The sequence below is a fragment of the Lytechinus variegatus genome, chromosome 1 (genome assembly GCF_018143015.1).
Source record: "Lytechinus variegatus isolate NC3 chromosome 1, Lvar_3.0, whole genome shotgun sequence".
Classification (NCBI taxonomy): Eukaryota; Metazoa; Echinodermata; class Echinoidea; order Temnopleuroida; family Toxopneustidae; genus Lytechinus; species Lytechinus variegatus.
The window spans coordinates 59,648,938-59,668,586 of NC_054740.1; the positions used below are offsets into that span (position 1 = coordinate 59,648,938).

The 19,649-nt window shown below is 36.6% G+C and overlaps 1 protein-coding gene across 5 annotated transcripts in view; it reads left to right on the forward strand.

Annotated features, from left to right (window-relative positions):
- LOC121418448 (sodium-driven chloride bicarbonate exchanger-like) overlaps positions 1–19,649 on the forward strand; it is a 54,571-nt gene that overhangs the window by 16,230 nt on the left and 18,692 nt on the right. For 2 of the 5 annotated variants that reach the window (XM_041612352.1, XM_041612361.1), the window contains one exon: positions 8,581–8,731. In XM_041612352.1, coding sequence (XP_041468286.1) covers positions 8,641–8,731 — 91 coding nt within the window. In that variant the 5' untranslated portion in view covers positions 8,581–8,640. Of the gene's footprint in view, positions 1–6,229; positions 6,513–8,580; positions 8,732–19,649 lie in introns of those variants that run through there. The other 3 variants (XM_041612336.1, XM_041612344.1, XM_041612370.1) reach the window with 3 other exon arrangements.

Here is a 19,649-nt window from a genome sequence, read left to right on the forward strand (position 1 = left end):
TCACCTGAAAACGCGACGGTGCTGTGACAGAGGAGCTTACTCCAAAACAAGAGACGTTGTTCTTGAACGCCATCGGGCTGCGCTTCCCAATTATGTCATCTTCTCTTATTTTTAATTTTGGTATGAAACCATTCCCCAAAACATGTAATTACAAGTTTCCTGTATCTTTATCTTGACAATGAATATAGTTTCATCAATTTAAGATTTTTTTTAAAGTCACATGAACATTTAAGGCACTTAACTTCATGGGGATGGGGAAAGGTTTAATTGAGCAATGGCGAACATTTTGCAGGTCACAATAATCCCTTAAAGATTCTGGAAAAATAAAATGTTATTCTTGGTTGAATACACGGTGATCACATGTGATGGATGATGTTTGTCCGATGTAGCTACTTGAAACAACATGTCAAGTAAGCAATTAATCCGAAGTACTAAAGGCGACCTTACGATTGGCATGCGACCCGATTTCAGAATAAAATGTTGTAGAATTTGATGCTAATATTGAGACTTGGAAAATCTTACTGTGTAATGTTCTAAATCATCGTACGAATACCTATGTTCAAATATGTGACTATGCTATCATCCTTCTTAGAATAAAAGCGAATTTAATATCTAGTCGTAATGACGCCATAGCAATTGTACGATTGGCTACGATTTAAAACTACTTTGGCCTTTACTCCAAAATAAAGGCTTGCAACCTTTCAAAATGGTTACATTAGTATTCTTTCCATCAATTTTAACCTCAAATAAATGATATGTTCCATTCACATTTTCAGAAAATGCGCAAAGTGTGATTTGTTCCAAAATCGGATCGCGAATAGTCGTAAGGTGTGCGGTGGCCTTAAGATGTACCCGTTTTGTGTTCATGTGTTATTAATCTTTATTATCATTACCTTTATCAATCAACGATTTTTTTTTACAATTTAAATGAAAGTTCAATGAGAATAAAAGGGCAACTAGACTTGATATTGGATCCACTCTTGTTGGTTTGCTTTTAAATCCTTCTGAGATTCAGACTCGGACTGGACTCATTTCTCTCATCACGCACACGAACCGCGCTCACCGGGCGGAACCGTTAAAAGACGACCACAATCTAACTTTTTATTCCCAGAGATATTAGAAGTCAAAATAATATAACTTTAATCCGTGCAAGCGATCATCACATCCTGATCATTGCGAGAAACTAAAATTAGAACTCTTATTTGACGGGGATGAGTAAGAAGCCAGCCAAGCAAACTTATGACGAAGTCATGGATTTAAGGGAAAATAATTTGAAGATAGAGAAATGCATGCCGAGGAATTTAGTAGGGTTGTGTATAAGGGTTTAGGGGAAAGTTGGTGACATCCGTTTTAGAAGAAGAAATCGGTAAGTATCTGCCATCGCTGTGCCAGACACGGCGTTAAGCCTAATCTCAAACTATTTTTTTTTTCGTTCGGGAAGGGGAAAGTGTTTCTTTCACTGGCTGGTGATATATCAGAGTTAGGAGTAGAAAGAAAGCGAAGAGCATCAAGGTTCGAAAGGTTGCACTCAGGGAAACAAATATCAGGGATTCTCTATCAGGAACAACGTGGGCTGAAGGGGATAAAAGGGGTAGTGTTTATTTCTCATTTTATCGTTTATGGATAAAGGAAATACTTTGTATTATTATCTAAAGAGGTATTATATTCTCAACTATGTGGCGACGAGCGAGATCGTTACAATTCAAAAAGGTGAGTGGAAAATTACATATTTCGTTTACTGTTTCTCACTTTTAAAAGACTGAAAGGTAGGTTTTGAGTCATAAAATCTGATTAAGGCGCCATTTACCTAACTGAGTAGTATACTGTTTTTGTGGTACTGGTCATTTTGATTGACAATTATTCAATATAATTCAATTGATTTGTATCACTGTATACTTGGCATCGTCTCAATAAATATGAGTTAATGTTTATCAAAGGGAAGGAAGCAATATACAGTTCATGTATGGTTTCTTACATATGTTTATTTTCTAAATTAAATCAATACATAATTTTAGAACTTAAATGGAAAATGAAGACAAAAATAAGTACAATATACATAATCTCTTTGCCATTTTTCTTTTTTAAAAGAAATTTTGATTTTTTTGTCCTTGGACGTATAAAGTCTTAAAATCATTTTCTGTTTTCCACTGAGAAAAAATAAAACTTACCAAAGTTAAATAATTATATGCTGTACTTCTGAATGGCACATAAATGTATAAGAGCGCCGTTTAAAACCACACAACAACAGCAATAACTAAAGTCTGAAGTGTATTTGATAAAGGCATGCAATTTTCTGGTCCTGCAAGACGACACAAATAAACCACAATGTTTATAAATAATCATATTGCAATATATAATCGCCGAATAATCCCTTTTCATCTTAGTAATACTTAAGGTCAGGGGCGTTTTCAAATGAACTAGAAATATAGCTGCGTGCTACCATGTGATTGATTCCTGGAAATATATGGGAAATTTGCACATGTTTTTTTTTACTGTTCTGTATTTTCTTTTAGATTATTTTGGACTTTTATTGAATGTTTCTCAATGCATCTTTCATCGATAATCATTATCATGTTTATTTTAACTCGGCAGGACAGCGGTTTGCTGGTAAACACCAAGCTGGTATATAACAAATTACCTCGGAAACATTTTACGTCTAGGTTAATCAGTCATAATGGCTGACCTTATAGACGACATATTTTCTTGTTAATCTAAGTGGATACAATGGTAGAGTGGGGATTCGAACACACAACCTTGCGATTATGAGTCCAATGCTCTAACCACTGGACCACACGGCCCGTGTTAGTTTATTATCAAAACTACAATATAATACCTTATATTTGGTTTTAGTTTTACCTTCCCTATAGAAATGATAGAATTATATTCAAAATTGATAAGATGTCAGAATATCATCGGGGGGGGGGGGCTACAGGTTGCAAGGTGCAAAATCCACTATGATTTAACAATAATGAAATTTTTTTTTATAGGAAAAACAAACCCGCGGACCATCTTGCCCCCCCCCCTTCCGCAAACCCGCAGTAAATACCATAACGCCGCCTCTGAAAAACAATCTAATACCTAATATACAAAGAAGGGGGAACATTACTATAATAACACTATTACGGAAAAGAAATAGTCTAAAATAAGTTAGGCACTTGAATTTATCTAAACAAATAGTGGTTCGTTCTTATAACATCTTATCATTTCATCGCATTCTTCAGATCAGTCCTAACTGAATCAAAGGACTAATCTCCCGGGATGAAAGCCATATTTCATCTGTTTGAATTCTATATATAAAAAAAGAATCACGCATGCATGTCACACTCCAAAAATAACAGTTTGTGATTCCAGTTAAAAAAAAAACTCACCCTAAAACTAAGAATGATTCAGCTTACATGTATGTGACATTTCCCCCATTAACATTGTTATTTGATCACGTGATGTGATGTGAAATGAAAGTGTGACGCAGAGGGATCATTAAAAGTGACGGATAAAACAAATAAACTATGAGAGGCTGATCGGAGATATGTTATATCAGAGTAATGCTGGGTTAAATATATCAAAAGTGGGGATCAGTACTATATCCGGTTAGCTTTTGTATTGATAAGGCCGGAGTGGATCATCCTCCTTATGAACTATGAATTATGGATATGGGTAATCCTAAACTGTATTGCGATCTAAGACCATCTATTCAATTTATTGAATAAAAACAGGGCAAGATAGAAAACGTACGGTTAGTGTTTTCTCCCCCTTCTTTTTTTCTCGGGGGGGGGGTACAAAGATGACATTAAGTTTGATGTATTTAAGCGTCTGATCACAAAGATGAAACAGTGTCACGTAATGTTTTTTATGCTTTTTTGCAATGCTTTATTATTTTGATCATTTAAATTTTCAACATTTCCAATAAATTTCGGGTCTTCTTAAATAGAATAGAATAATTTATGCAAGCAAATGAATACATACATCGGTATTCAATATTCAACTATATTTACCACCAGACTACCATTGTTGCAAATAATTATAAGCCTGTACATTTTTCCCGATAGATTCAATCCCAAGTCGTACGTGACGTAGGTGGTTACGTGACAGAGAAGACAAGAATCCCTGATCCATCTTCTCAGCGTAAGAGGACTTTCTCTGGCAATATAGCGGATGCTTGTAATTAGGACCTTACATTTCGGACAGGTGTTCTGTGTCCTCCTACGTCACACCCGTCCCTTCCTTCCTATTCGCTCACATCTTGTCCACACTTCTGTTTCTTTTACCACTAGCGGGTCTTCGCGCCGCCGCGGAGAACACTTCAAAAAACTTAGAAAATGTATTGTTTTTCAAATGCCCTTCATGACAATGAGTAACCAAAAAGTCTTTGTCGAAAATTTCCAAACAGCAGTTTCGTCAGACTCTGGACAAACGACATATTTGTAATTTTTCGCCAGCCCCGAAATTTAGGACGAAATTGCTGTTCCATTTCACAAATTTTCGACAAAGCTCTCCAGCAATATTTTGTCATTTGACGTGCATTTTCTATACATTAACTATGTTCTTGAATGCGTTGCGGTGCGAAAACTACCTACACAGCAAAACGCCGGTGTTAATTTAACACCAGCCTGGTATCTATGTCGATCCACACCAGAGAAGCGTTGAAACAACACCAATCAGAATCAAACCGATATTGGCTTAACACTAATTAGTGTTGCTCGAATGCCAAATTGGTGTTAGCCTAACGCCAAACCGGTGTTGTTTCAACACCTATCTGGTGTGGTTCGATATAGACACCAGCTGGTGTTGAATTATCACCGGCGAGCCGGTGTTAATTTAACACCGCGGCGTTATTGCAGAGTACTGTCAGCTACCTGATAGATCAGTAGGTCTATCAGGTCAAATTTCAAGTATTTCGATATGGCCTCTCTTTTAAATCCTAAGGAAACCCCAATGGCATTTCTTTACCCTTTTTTTCTTTGATAAAAAGAGTGAAATTATGAAATAAAAAGAATATAAAAAGTGATGTAAAACGGAGGGGGCGCTAACGTTCATCGACGCGTATTCTCCCATTCAATACAGAGTAAACATCTTAAACTGCCAAAGAATAATATTCTAAATGTAGTATTTACCAAAGACGTTGGTTTAATCAAAGTGAATTGCGCGATGTAAATAGTTTGATTGTTGGAAATTGAGCTAACCATTTTATTTTTGCTCAGCATGCGATCATTTCATGACTCCGAAAGACTGAACCAATAATCGGTAATTTCCGTTGAATATCGAGCACGGAAGGTACCACACATACAGAGGCTACATGTGAACCCTATAGTGATTAAACATGTAGGAAAGCTTAGTAGCTATTCAGACCGATATTGAAAAAGCGTGTATTAAGTTTTGCGATTTGTAAGGGGTGTGTAACATTATTGATGCGCTATATATTTACAATTTCATTTTTAAATGTGTGTAGGCCTACACGCTTTCCAAATACTTGAAGTTACTGTAAAAAGACTAACACCACCACTACTTCTATAGTACTGCTGCTGCTGCTGCTACTACTACTTCTACTACTACTACTACTACTACTACTACTACTACTACTACTACTACTACTTCTACTACTACTACTACTATGTGCTATTAATATTACCACTATTATTACTACAACTATTACTATTTAGACTATTACTAATTATACTACTCATTCTGCTGCTGCTGCTGCTACTACTACTTCTTCTGATGCTACTGCAACTATTCACCTTATTCACATTTTCCATGCTTTCTTTTTATACATTACAGCTACTATCAATCATATTCTATTGCTGTGTTTTATTATGTCGTTAAGTGTTTTATCCCAAGATATGATAGGCCCTATTTGTCAATTTCGAACCTGTTGGAAAGACTTGTTAAAAGCATATTTAAATGTTTCTCTATTTTTTACTATCTACGCTAGAAATCAACAAAAATGGCCACTCTTCAAGGTGGGATAGGTGATTAATTTTTTTTATCCTAAGCGTCTATTGAAAGCATTAATTGTTCACATGCTCTACTACACACTACCTGTACAGCGGGTCATTTATGGTTGCGATCTTTTCTGCTTCCTCCCCTTTGATTGGAGCATCCTTTTCTCAAACTCAGAACCCTTCGTCTTTAAAAGAAACTGTACAATGTGCTTTAATCTCTCTCCTCGGTCCCAGCCATGCACGAAAGACAAAAGCTGTCCCTTTCATTAAATTCCATACACACGTGCTCCAATGGCCAAGTGCATTTGTCGCACAAAGAGGTCATTTAATACCGAATGCCACTTAAGACAGAACCTTGGACCGTCAATCGTGTTGCTCTAAGTTTCGGAGTGGTCCATTTATCTTTGTTTTGGCTATTTTTAAAGTACAAGTTAATATCTTTGATGATCTTCTAAAATGACTTTTCATGGATTCCAAGTGTATCGTCTGCGTCCTCTAGACGAAATAGAATGTAGTTTTGATGATGACCGCTTCTCGACGTCGACGCCGGTTTACACTCCTGCTGTATCGAGGGTATGTACGCTTGGCAACATGCTGCAATGGCCCGTCGTATCTGGTTGTGGGCTTTTTAGAGTTTCCAACGTTTTTTTCTCATAAATAGCCTTAAAAACGGACATACTGAAACTTTTCGACATGCACTCATCGGAGTAAAATCGCGTGAATGTCTAAAACGCTAGAGCAAAACAATATATATTAGAACCGTAACTAGACAAGCCGTTTTTTTTCAGTTGGTTTGACTTATTCCTGAATGACGATGATTGCCAAGACTCCTTGTCAATTTGTTCAATTGAATTGGTCCTCTTATAGTTCGTGTCATTATGGGCATAATTATAGTGTCATCTTGTTATCTCACAATCAATACGGTTTATGTCCTGTTCTTAGACTGGACACCTGGGTCTGTTTCATAAACACTCACTCGTCTTTCCGTTTTTGCCCATTTCATATATTTTGTTACAATAACAAGTTTGGTATTCAAATTTGTTTTCCAGTAGAAGAATTAGTTGTATGCAGCTGTCCCGTTTCGATGTATTATTTTGTCAACAAAAGAAAGAGCGTCCATGTGAATATGTACATGTACGGGGAGGGGGGGGTCATGATGTTTTGAAAGGGGTGGGCGGACAACCAAAGAGTGACGTCACAATTTGCTTACTTATGCTGGTATCCAGCAAGATATCTCTTTTCTACTTCTGCTATAATCTTTAAAGGACAAGTCCACCCCAAAAAAAGTTGATTTGAATAAAAAGAGAAAAACAATGCAAGCGTGACACTGAAAATTTCATCAAAATCGGATGTGAAATAAGAAAATTAAGACATTTTAAAGTTTCGCTTATTTTTCACAAAACAGTGATATGCACAATTCAGTGACATCAAAATGAGACAGTAGATGATGTTTTCTTTCACTCACTATCTTTTTTTTTTTATTGTTTGAATTATACAATATTTCATTTTTTACATATTTGACAATCAGGACCAAATTGGCTGAACCATAGTGTTAAAAATGCTAATTCCACATGTAGGTTTAGGGAGGAATCAATTATTGTTTCACTCGAAAATTAGGAAAATTTGAATATTTCATATAATATAATAAAATACCAAAGAAATAGTGATTGGATGACGTCATCAGTCTCCTAATTTGCATACTGACCAGGGTGAGCATATAAATGTTTTGTGAAGCGAAACTTTAAAATGTCATAACTTTATATAAATTTTACAATCGATTTAGATGGAATTTTCAGTGTTATGCTTGTTGGATTTTTCTCTTTTTATTAGAATAAGGTTTTTGTTGGGGTGGACTTTTCTTGTTTATTTTTTTTATATTTTATTCTCACTACTTAACAAAGCATTTGGGTGCGGCCCATTTATGTACTTGCATGTATATCCTCTTACATTGGTGCTCTTCTCTGACCCTGTACTTTTGATATGGAAAGAATGCATGAATTTTTATCATAACTTAATGTAGCGGGGGGGGGGCACCACGAAAATATGGCTTCATTGTCTGAGTAGTCACTGAGTGCATGTAGGAGGAAATCTGTTGGTGTGGAATTTAGTACCATTCACATTGAATTCTTCGAAAAACAGTTGATTTAAATGCAATGATTCCATTGCTTGCAGATCATTATTTACATGTACTTGGTGCTAAAAGTCTTCTTGTGGTGGTCCCATGTGAAAAAAATACACGAGCATTAATTTCGTGACAGGTATAATTCTTTTTATCAAATCAGACGTTATCAGATCAACAATGAATCAGCATTACATTTTTCCCCGAAAAAAACTCGCGGAATTAATGCACAGTTAATTGAACTTGGATCACTTATAGTCGATCTACAATCAAGTACGACAAGACTCTACAAGAGGGAAGTACTCTACTGGGAGGAAAAGAATATATAAATATTATTCTCGTAACCAAGACGACGAAGACAAGACAGTTTCATATATTTGGAACCGACGTGGAATCGGTTTTGCAATCGTAACCGACTTGGAATCGGTTTTGGTAATTATGCTCGGCTCCGATCAGGCTAAGGACTGTTTCGGTTTGACACTTTATCTGTTAACTTGCTTTATCCTTTTATTTCAATCGTAGGACAGAGGGTTGTTACAAGAATCACCGGTATCAACTCGAATTCGAAGAGCTCGGGGAATCATGAACGGGCCCGTCGGAGAGGACCCCGAGGTGGTGGTCGACACGGGAGCTGGAAGAGCCAGTCGACACATCGACAACAAAGATATTTCAAGTAAGAATGCATCATCTGGCTGAAATTTGCATTTGAATAGCTGTTCTCTCACTATCATCATCCTCATATCCAACACGAACACCACACTTTCATAATCATAATCGTCATTAACATCACCGCCATCATCATTACCATTATGATATTCATCGTCGTCAGCACCATACATGTACTTATCATGATCATCATCAATTTATTTTCATTATCCTCATTATGATTGTTATAATTATCATTACTGTCATAATTATTGTCTTAAGAATAGAAGGTGACGGTTCCATCGTCAATTGTCTACCGATATGGTTGATACAATAGCTGCGAGCACAAATTGATTATCATGCGAGCATTTGGCTGAAGACAGTTATAAGCTACTGAAATCCAATACAAATGCCAACAACAGACACATTTAAAAGAAGTATTGATATATTTTGGCAAAATAAGCACTTTGAGCTTCCATGACTCCTCACGCAAAATATTGGCAAATTACTCATTTTAAATGAAGTTATTGTTGGAATGTAGTTTGGGGATATTGCAGTACTTTGAATAGTATGATATACACAATACACACATACACTAATACTAAGAAAATCTAAATAATGTATGAATTTTCTGGTTAATGATAAAGCTTGATAGAGAGTATTGTAGGTAACATGTGATATATGTATATATTCCACAATTCATTCCTTAAGCCCACATGGCCATTATTGAAAATGGAATAAGAATAGGGAGCACAAAAAAAATTAATAACAACCGGGAAATGTGTCGGTGCCAGAGCTCTTCATAGCGATTGTAACTGAGAATTGGTATTGTATATTGTTTGGTGAATAGCGGGGAATAATGACAAATGGGTTGCTTGAAAATAAAACTGCGAAACAAACTTCCCAACGTTGTCTGTCACCATCGTTAGCGCAATGTCAGCAGTTCTAGGGGTAATCATGAATCACAAAGGATATAAAAGGAGCACAACAATACAACAAAACGTGCATCCAGTGTATGAAGTATCAGCAGTTTCATTCAAATAAAAAGAAAACCAACCCAGCGAATTTTGGGATATGAATGAGTATGGCGCAGGTATCATGCATTTCACAATAGGCTCAAAATTGATATTTGCAGTAGTTGCAAAAATAGCATCAAATTCGATTCTTTTATGTAAACTTGGCACGATACTGAACGCATAAGGCGCCCTCTCTGACTTATTTGATTTCTATCATAATTATTTGCACACACATGTAATGCATTTCCCCATACATACATTTGGGTTTTGACTTCATTGGATTCTATTCGTTACCACAACAGGCATTTATGTTTAAAATAACATGCCCATTTCGTGAAGAAATAACCTGATATCCCGTTATCATTGTTTTTAACACAGTTATAAGAAATAAAGTGAAAGAAAACATATTTAAATAAAATTACTTTAAACCTATAGGGCCTATTCATCGAAAGAAGAGGCTGAAATTCTGAGTGTGTTGGTGGTGGGAGGGGATCTTTAACTCTCTAGTTAACCATCTCGTTAAAGTCAAACGTGGTTTTTTTAGATTATAGAAATTGCCCATTACATTTTTTCATATAGATAATCCATATGATGATATACTAAAATTATTGTAAATTTTCATAAAATAACAAATTCGCTGTTTCCTATGTTGTCAAATCAGATGCTGAAATGTATCCTAAATAACATTTGGTGTATTTTTGTTATGTCAAACAATTCGAATGTTGGTTAACTTCAAAGGGATTAATATGTATCATACATGATAGACGAAATACCATTTATAGCCCTTCCCACTAAAGTGACAATATAGATTAAGAGAGCTAAACATTTTGAACCCCGCCCGCTGATTGTTTGTCCGCTCGCAACACGTTCAATGGTGCTTCTGCGAAGCTTGAGCCCCTGTCGAAACGGAGAGACGCGCACGGAAGATACACTCGGACTCTTAGCGAAAAACTTGTTCTTGCCAAAGCAGAATAGCTGTATAAGCAACTATATTTAAAAGGACTGTCACGTCTTAATGTTTAAGCCAATGTATGCTGTTGAATGTACCTGTATGTTATGACAAGCTGTTTTCTTAATCTAATTTTTTGATATCGAGAATTACCTTTGGTTAACAACGGCAATGATTCCAGTAAAGAATGGGAATTTTTGATATTTTTGTTGTTAACAAAATGCAGAAACGTGATTAAAGGAGAAAACATCGGGTAACACGTACACTACGTTGGCATAATATTATGCTGGTTCAAGCGTTCAGGACCCCGTAACATAAAGGCTAGCGATTAATCGCTAATTTAGATAGGCCTTTCAAGATCATCGTTGCATGCGCATTTTGCTCCGTAGACCGACTTGGAACCATTCAGAATTGTTCTTTCATATTAGTGATTAATCGATAACTTTTGTATTACGGTGCCTAGATGTGACAGTCCTTAAGCTTTATTGTAATATACCTCGAAAAAGCCAAACGATAAATATTTTCCATAACGTGGAAACCATGGTAACTCAAGCAGAGAGTGTTGTTGACAAATTAGGTATTTTCCTCGGAAGGCAAACTGCAAGTGATGCATTGATTACGCTTTTGTTTTAAGATTATAATAATAATTTCATTGCGTATTGTAGTGGAATAAGAAGTATCTACATGTGAATTGATTAGCGAAAACGAAATAATAACTCCTAGGAGCTCTCACGAATCTGGTCTCTTTGTCAAAAAGAAACGAAGAAAGGGACTATTTAGATCAAAAGAGGTGTGTCAGGTAAAGGCTTGCCAATATTGCACACCAGTTTACCTAAGGCATCTGACACCTTGGGTTTCCCCGTAGTGACTCATCCAACATACACATCCCGTCAGCGGTTTCAATGATATCGCTCAACACATCACCGAAAGGGAACAATCCTTTCTTTTTCATATAATCATAACTTTCATATAAAAAATAACATTAATATCTGAATATAAAATGTAAAACTGACATTAAAAATCGTAATAAGATCTCATTTAAAAAATACAAACTTTATTCACTTCCTTTTGGCTAATCGTCGAGTTTCAGCGGATTGTAATATTTTTTGAAAAGAAAGAGGTGAATTTTACGGTGATTATCGTCGAAAGCTACATATGAATTATAATCAAAACATAGAAAAAACGATTTACCTAATTTTTCGTGTTTCAACTTGACAAAGTTGATTAATTCACATTAGTCTGTAATCCCTGAGCGATGTCTACTAGCTTCGTGTGGGGTCAAGGACCATCTGACATTTAGCCATTTTCTACTTATCCAAAATGGGGCAAAAAATGGGATAAGTCATTTAGATTTGACCTCTTGGAGATGATTATGACCATTTCCTCTTCCCCATCATATGGCCTACCGGTAATTCATGAAGGTGAAATGATGAGGGGTATGTATATTCATTTTAAAGAAGCAGTCATGATGGCTGATTAAAATTAGCACTGCCAAGGGCAAAGGTGTTTCCTTAGCTGGCTACCCCTTCGGTATCAATTTGTCAATTGACAAACAACAGGATGTTAACGGTGATATACGTTATACCAGAAAATCAAGTGCAGTGTTAAAAGTACACCATATTCTAGTAGCACTGATCAGTGTCGGCATTCAATTCAATTTAAATTCAATTCAAAATTATTTTGTTTCCAAAGTCTAAGCATTATTCACACGAAGGTGTATGTAAAGGTCACAATATAATGGAGGTGACAGCTCTATAAAAGCACAGCTAAGAATGAACATATCGTTATAAACAGATTTGAACATTTAAAAGAGTTTAACACCACTTTTTGAATCCTATAAATGTAAAAATGATGAGCCTTATCACAAATCCCGCGAGAATTCAACCAATATTATAATCTTGCCCGAAGGAGGTTTTAAAACTTATAGTCACTGTCTTTTGAGGTCCTCTAATGTCCTCATACATTTGAAGCTTTGGTAAAAAAATACTTCAAAGACTCGGAAGTATGATTTAAGGAAACTTGTAATTTTATAACAAAACATTCTGTATCACGTAAAATACATGTGTGGATAAAACGGTTACTTTGTTATTGTTTTTTGCTGACGTCAGCGAGTCGATCGTTGGGGATAAGGTACACTAAATCACCTGATCTAATCCTTGGATCCCAGTTTGTGCACCAGAGATTAACCTGACTTTGTCCTTGGGACGCCCTCTCATTTGATTTAAACCGTAATAATCAATAAAAAGCGAAATTGGCTTTCAGGGATCAAGCTAAACCGATAATCAGTGTTGACAACCAACGTATACTCATGACGTGGTGTTTTCTGCCTTTATTTGAAATTCCTGATCCATTTTTGTTGTCTTTCATATTGGACCAGCGAAAGTCTTACTGTCTTATCTCTCATCTTGAAAACGGGATGTCTTCTGTCATATTTACTTCAGTTTTTCTTTTAAAAGCTCTTTATTATCTTTTAAGCTGTCACCTTTTAAAGGACAAGTCCACCCCAACAAAAACTTGATTTGAATAAAAAGAGAAAAAATCAACAAGCATAACACTGAAAATTTCATCAAAATCGGATGTAAAATAAAGTTTCGCTTATTTTCAACAAAATAGTTACATCATGGACCTACTACATGGTTACATGAACGAGCCAGTTACATCCAAATGAGAGAGTTGATGACATCACTCACTCACTATTTCTTTTTGTATTTTATTATATGAAATATGAAATCTTTGTATTTTCTCGTCATTGTCATATGAAATGAAGTTTCATTCCTCCCTGAACACATAGAATTCCATTATTTTAACATTTTGTGCTTCAGGCAAGGAGGGCCTAATCGTCAAATTCGTAAAATTTGAAATATTGTATAATTCAAACAATTAAAAAACGAAAGAAATAGTGAGTGAGTGACATCATCGACTCTCTCATTTGGATGTAACTGGCTCGTTCATATAACTATTTTGTTGAAAATAAGCGAAAGTTTGAAATGTCATAACTTTCTTATTTTACATCCGATTTCGATGAAATTTTCAGCATTGTGCTTATCTGATTTTTCTCTATTGATTCAAATCAACATTTTTCTGAGGTGGACTTGACCTTTAAGCTACCGAAATGCCATTCACTTCAGGCATTATATGTATACCTCTATATTATAAATATCATACCTTTGTACCATCGTTAGAGACATGCAATATATGACGCATTTCGAGTTTGTTCTCAGACGATTGTATGAATTTGTCTCACCATTTTTTTACACGATCCCCGGCATCTATCTTTCTGAAGACGCAAGCAATCTACTGTTGTTATTCCATGTCAAAGAGCTAAATCAGGGTAGTAGACCCATTCCTCCTTTATCGTTGCAGTGGCACAAGGACGTCTTTTGGTGGAATTAGAACAAAGTGCAGTAAATGACAATAATTCATTATCCATTGTGGTAGATTCTAATGAACTTTACAATTAATTTTATGATATGTTCACTCACACATATGTGAACGTTCTTTTGAAATTTGAATCTCCTTTTAGATTATTTGGCGTCGTTGCAATTCTAGAACATGGTTTTCAACAGCCATTAGTCTTGCCAAGAAAGTTCTTGGCCCAGGGTGATGCTAATTGAGTTAGAACAAGCCAGGGTCACCGTAAGGTGAGGACCGTTTGGTGAACTTCTATTAATGATGCTTTGGCCTCCTAAAATGGAACAAACTTTGATATGACAGAAATGAAAAAGCAAACAAGTAAATCGTGTTATGACATGGATGTGTGATTACTCTGGATCAGGGCGAGTCCTTGATACGACATGATGCCATTTTAGTAGGATTATTGTATTTGCACAACAGGATACATAAAGCCCTAAATAGAAAGAAGTAGTAAGGGGAGCAGTATTAGGACCTTATCGTGCCCGCATTACAATGCATTTTTACCAGGCCAAATCAGAATCATATGGTTTTATAGCTGTAAATGATAACGTTCATATCTGACTCTAAATATATACACGCGATGCATATTGACATAAAGTCCGCCAGCAGTTTCGCAACAACTTCGTGGCGACTCGATCATGCTCGTTCGTAGCTTGTCGCATTTTTCCGTATCCCATCGTTAGGGATTGTTGTCTTTTTTTACAGTTAAACTGATGAAGCTAAATTTTGTTTTGATGGTGAACTTCATCAAATGAATTGACAAGAAAGGCACAGATTGTTTTCGCTGTTGAAGAATTGACATTTACATTCTGCACGAGGTGGGCACTTTCACCATCACATACATTTAGGTAAGACGTCTTTTAAAAAGCATTCTAGCATAGGTACGTGTATGCTACAAATAGGAAGGTCTTGGTGTCGTTTTCTTGTTATCATGCTTGCTTATCTCAACTGGACAGGTGTAATCGACTTTACGTAAGTCCTGATGCTGGGAGTGATTAGGAGAGGGCAGTAAATGATACATTTTGTTTAATAATATATTCTAGTTTCATATCATAAGCGTCAACGGGAAAAGATGATGCATTAAATAGCTTTGTTTGTAGTTTCTATTTGACATCCATACTGCTGTAATTATGTAACATCTGTACGAAATATGGTTATAGCTTTGTTTTGTTTCACAATGCAATCCTTTGCGAAACCATCACAGTACATTGGATTTTATCAGCGAAAGTCCAAACAGACAATGCCACATTTGGGAAAAACCCTCAAAGTGATTTTTAGGGATAAAATTAACTTTTTTGTCCGCTGCAGTGAAACTATAAGAGTACCTTTAAGTAATTTTACTTTACAAAGATGCATTCTTTGTCCATAGTTGTATCTTCAAGTAGTGTGTATTCTGTTCAGCAATGAATTTCCAATCTTCATCCTGATGTAGGGATGATCAAGAACTACGTTATGTAATAGGAATGTTTAAATAATTTCGATCTATTTTAAGATTGCAAAGTAGGATCTTGTCTGTAACCTTTTGGCTATGACCTCGTCATGTGGTGTTTACTGCAGTTATTGCGGAAGCCTACTCACACAAGTAGAGCTTGCCGCTAAATTGAGCTTTCCTGCTATTCATCTACTCGTGTTCACGGGTCGTGGGCGGACAATGTGCCCCGAGATAGCGCAGATTAAACACCGTCACTACTCAGCCAGTCTGGCAAGCTTACCGCAGCAACAGCAGCAGCAGCAGCAGCAGCCAGAAAGACCTGCTCACTGCACAAGCTGATGCTGTCTTCCAAGATCTGAGGAAGCGTCTCGAAATAGAAGCTAAACCCGAGTCACGCGGGAATCAAGTCGGCACACAATAAGTGTATAAGTCAGAACAGGTAATAAATTCCAGGTCTGGAGTCTTCCCGTGACTGCACTAGAAGCAACTGTACCCCAGATCAAGATTTATTGTGGTTTTTCTCAACAAAGTATATACGAATGAAGTTTATTCGGTTCTTCCTTTGGTTGAGCTCAATATATCTACCATGTATGTAATTATGAAGAGAACAGCGGTAGTCGAGATTAGAATATTTGTTCCATGTTTGGAAACTTACTGCAAGAAAAGAAAGGCGTTGCGAGAGAGGGAAACTATCATTACGATCCCATCCGATAATCTGTAGACCAATCGATTATTGCTTTGTAAGTCATGATATGAATAAATATTCACGACATCAAAACTTTGATTCGCTCCAGTTTTATCATAGTTATATGGAGTTGGTAAAATGAACAGGATGAAAGATACATTGCTAGGAATAAAACAGAGTATCACTCTGATTGACGAATTGAATTTAAATTTAACAGTCACATGTTTGTTCATATCTTGTTTGATAACCGAATCATGTTGTCAGATCTCACTTATATTCGCAGTTTTGAAAAAATGCTCGAAACCAATTTCATTAAACAGAGATAAACCTTTGCAAACAGTCTAAAAAAAATTCCACATCGGCGCCTTTCTCTCGTAATATCTGTCGCCCCGCCCAGAATTTCTTTACGATACTCTTGTTTCCTGCTCAACTTTTAACCCCCTTTCTTTTTTTTTTAAAGTATTTGAACTTTTGACCTTAATCATTCTAATCCTAAAATTTCCTCCGAATTTTTAAAATCGGAATAAAGATCATGGATACCGCCAATAGCGCTTGAGCTTTCCTTCCAAATCTATGACAGAAAGCAGGTCAAACAGAGTTAGCAGTGTTCCCTAATAGATAATCATTAGCTCACGATACTCAATTTAGTTCATTAAATGCAGACATCCTCATGTATGACCTCCCAGTACGCCGAGCATCGAAAATGCCATCTATTACTTAATTATTTTATGTCGCATGGCCCCTTCCTCATTTCCTTTAAATGTTAAAAATAAGGTTTGTCTTTGTAGATGTCACTTTTTTGAAAAATATTCACATTGCAACAAATTTTCATCATCAAACCTTTGAGACGATGTTTATGGCCAATGACGATTTCACAAAATATTTTTTTTAACATGTTAAGTTGACTCTTAACTAGTTAAATACAGTACTAAATATCAATAAATACACTTAATGTAAAATCATGCACCCACAATATAAATGTGTTATATGCCACGAAACTAACCTTTCTTTGTATCCAATGAAGGCATTCATTCCCAACTAGTTTAATATTTTAGCTTGAAAAGATATAATTAATCTTATAGGATGTCAGCTGCATGATTACGTTAGATATCTAAAATTTGGAAAAAAAAAAAAAGAAACACCTCAAACGGAAATTATGTCTTGTATTTAATGAAAATCGAGCGTTCTCTCGTGATTACAACCACCGAACACCATCATCCGTTTCTTCCGAGATTACATCAGTGGCACTATCACAAAAGATCCCATCATTTTTTCATTAAACTGTAAAAAAAATTATACCTGTAAAATGTACTTCCCAAGCCCCCTCCCCCTCCCAAAGATTGACTCAACTGCAAACTGACTCACATGGTTAATCTACCGTTGTTTTTACTATGTGTCAGGTTTACCCGTTGAGTGCTAAAGGTCCCAATGGGACATCTACTCTCCTTGATCTTGATTTTCAATTTTGGGGGGATTATTTCTTGAGTTGAATACTAATATTTCCCAGTAAGATAAGGTGTGTTTGAGGTGGTTCAACTTGACGCAATCTCAGCTTACACCTTTCAGATAGGAAGTTGTCGCAGTAATCCATGTTTCTTCGACTCTAGTTTTTCTTTTGGTCAAGGTCTTTAAATAAAGTGTTAGAAAAGACAGGGAAAAGGATTTAGTACTGCATGTGCGTTGTAATTAGCAAGCTTTTCATGTCTAACGTTTATGTCTTTAGGAAATTATTTTATTTACAGGTATTAACTAGCGGACATCACCGAACTTGTTACCAACAATACATGTCAATGACGCTAGTATGTCTTTCTTTTGATACTTATGATTTGAAATGCACGGTCGGTTTTCTGGTGGCATCATCTTCCGCTCCTACACATCAAAGGGAGAGTGTTCAGAATGTGTGTGTTTGTGTGGGGGGGGGGGGCGGGATATCGAACGTAAACAGCCATGAAGTAATTGTTATTTTCACCCGCAGATTAACATTTTGCATCGTTTCTTAGCAATGCCATTAATCTAAGACCATCACTCTGGGACGTGCAGGCTTTCGAAGACAAGCCCTGCCCACGGATGAAAGGAAAACAACAAATTATGTTTGCGGGGACTTTCTTATGAGTCACGAGAAAATGACGTTGGTGCACGTCCATAAAACCCAGACCAGGGTCGCCGGATTGATAAAGCCCTCGCTATGGCAGCAACCTAGAGCTTGGTCTCACCATTTGTTGTTCTATTTGTTGTGCGCCCTTGGCAACAGGCAAAACGATTTATTTAGCGGTTGTGCTTTCTTCCTGAACCGTCTCTCGTAAAGGCTGCTACTGCGGTAGTCTATCATTATGTGCCTGGACATGAGGGATCTGGGGTCCGTTGCAGAAAGAGTTGCGTTTAAACGCAAGTCAAAAAATCAGTCGCAAGTTCCAAATGCGCGCTGTTGATTGGTTGAAAATCAAGTTGCGCATGATTTTTAGAGTTGCGATTGATTGCAACTCTTTCTGCAACGGGCCCATGACTCGGCATGGTTGCTTCGAATGAGGCGGTCTTCTTTGTAACCTTATATGGACATGCTGACAAGTGAAGACTCAAAGTCAGCATCAACTCACGATGCTGCAGCCACATCAACGAAACCGACTCCAGGCCGATCAAAGGTCTTACGTTCTAAAGAATGGCATGTCCTCCGTCGTTTTGGAGTCGATTTCGTTGGTATGACTAGGGGTAAGGTTAGAGTTTAATTACGCGCGCATAAAGCGTTTTTTGTGTGTCTGTTGAATGATAGTTGTGGGATTTGCATTATCATTTATCAGTCAGTCTTATTGTGGTGTCCAGCGATGACATTGTTTTTGGTTGATTAAAAACATAACTTAAAACTGTGACTTGACTGAAAACATTTCTACTTGCCATAAACGAAACGAAATCTCGGAGACAGATCAGCAGGAGATGGATAATGATATTGGCACAGGCAATTTGCTAACTAGACACAGGAAATTAGATCGAGCAAATATAGGCAACATTCGTTTTTTGTTCCCGAAAGAGAAATACCTGGATTGAACTCAAAGTTGGGGGTGATCAGTTGCGGTTAGGGAAATGATCATTTTTAGAAACATACAAATCGCCTCTTCCCAGTGCCAACTTTTTTGCGAACGTAATAAGTGGTTGATGTTGTGCGCACTAGACGAGTTTTCACGGGGTTAGTTATAGTGCTCTTTGAGTTCCTACTAAACAAATGAAATTAGTTCAATGTAGGCCTACATAAAGAGTATTATTTAAGCCTAGGCAAAACGCGACCTTATTGCGGGCTCTTTTTAGCGCTTTTTGCGAAGGTTTTCCAAGAGCGCATGTTTTGCGTTCTTTTTCGCATTAAATAGCACTGTTGGACTTTGCATTCTTTGGTCATTCACGTCCGTGCAAAACCTTCACCAAACATTTCGTGTGCCCTTTGAAAACCATGCTTCTGATAAC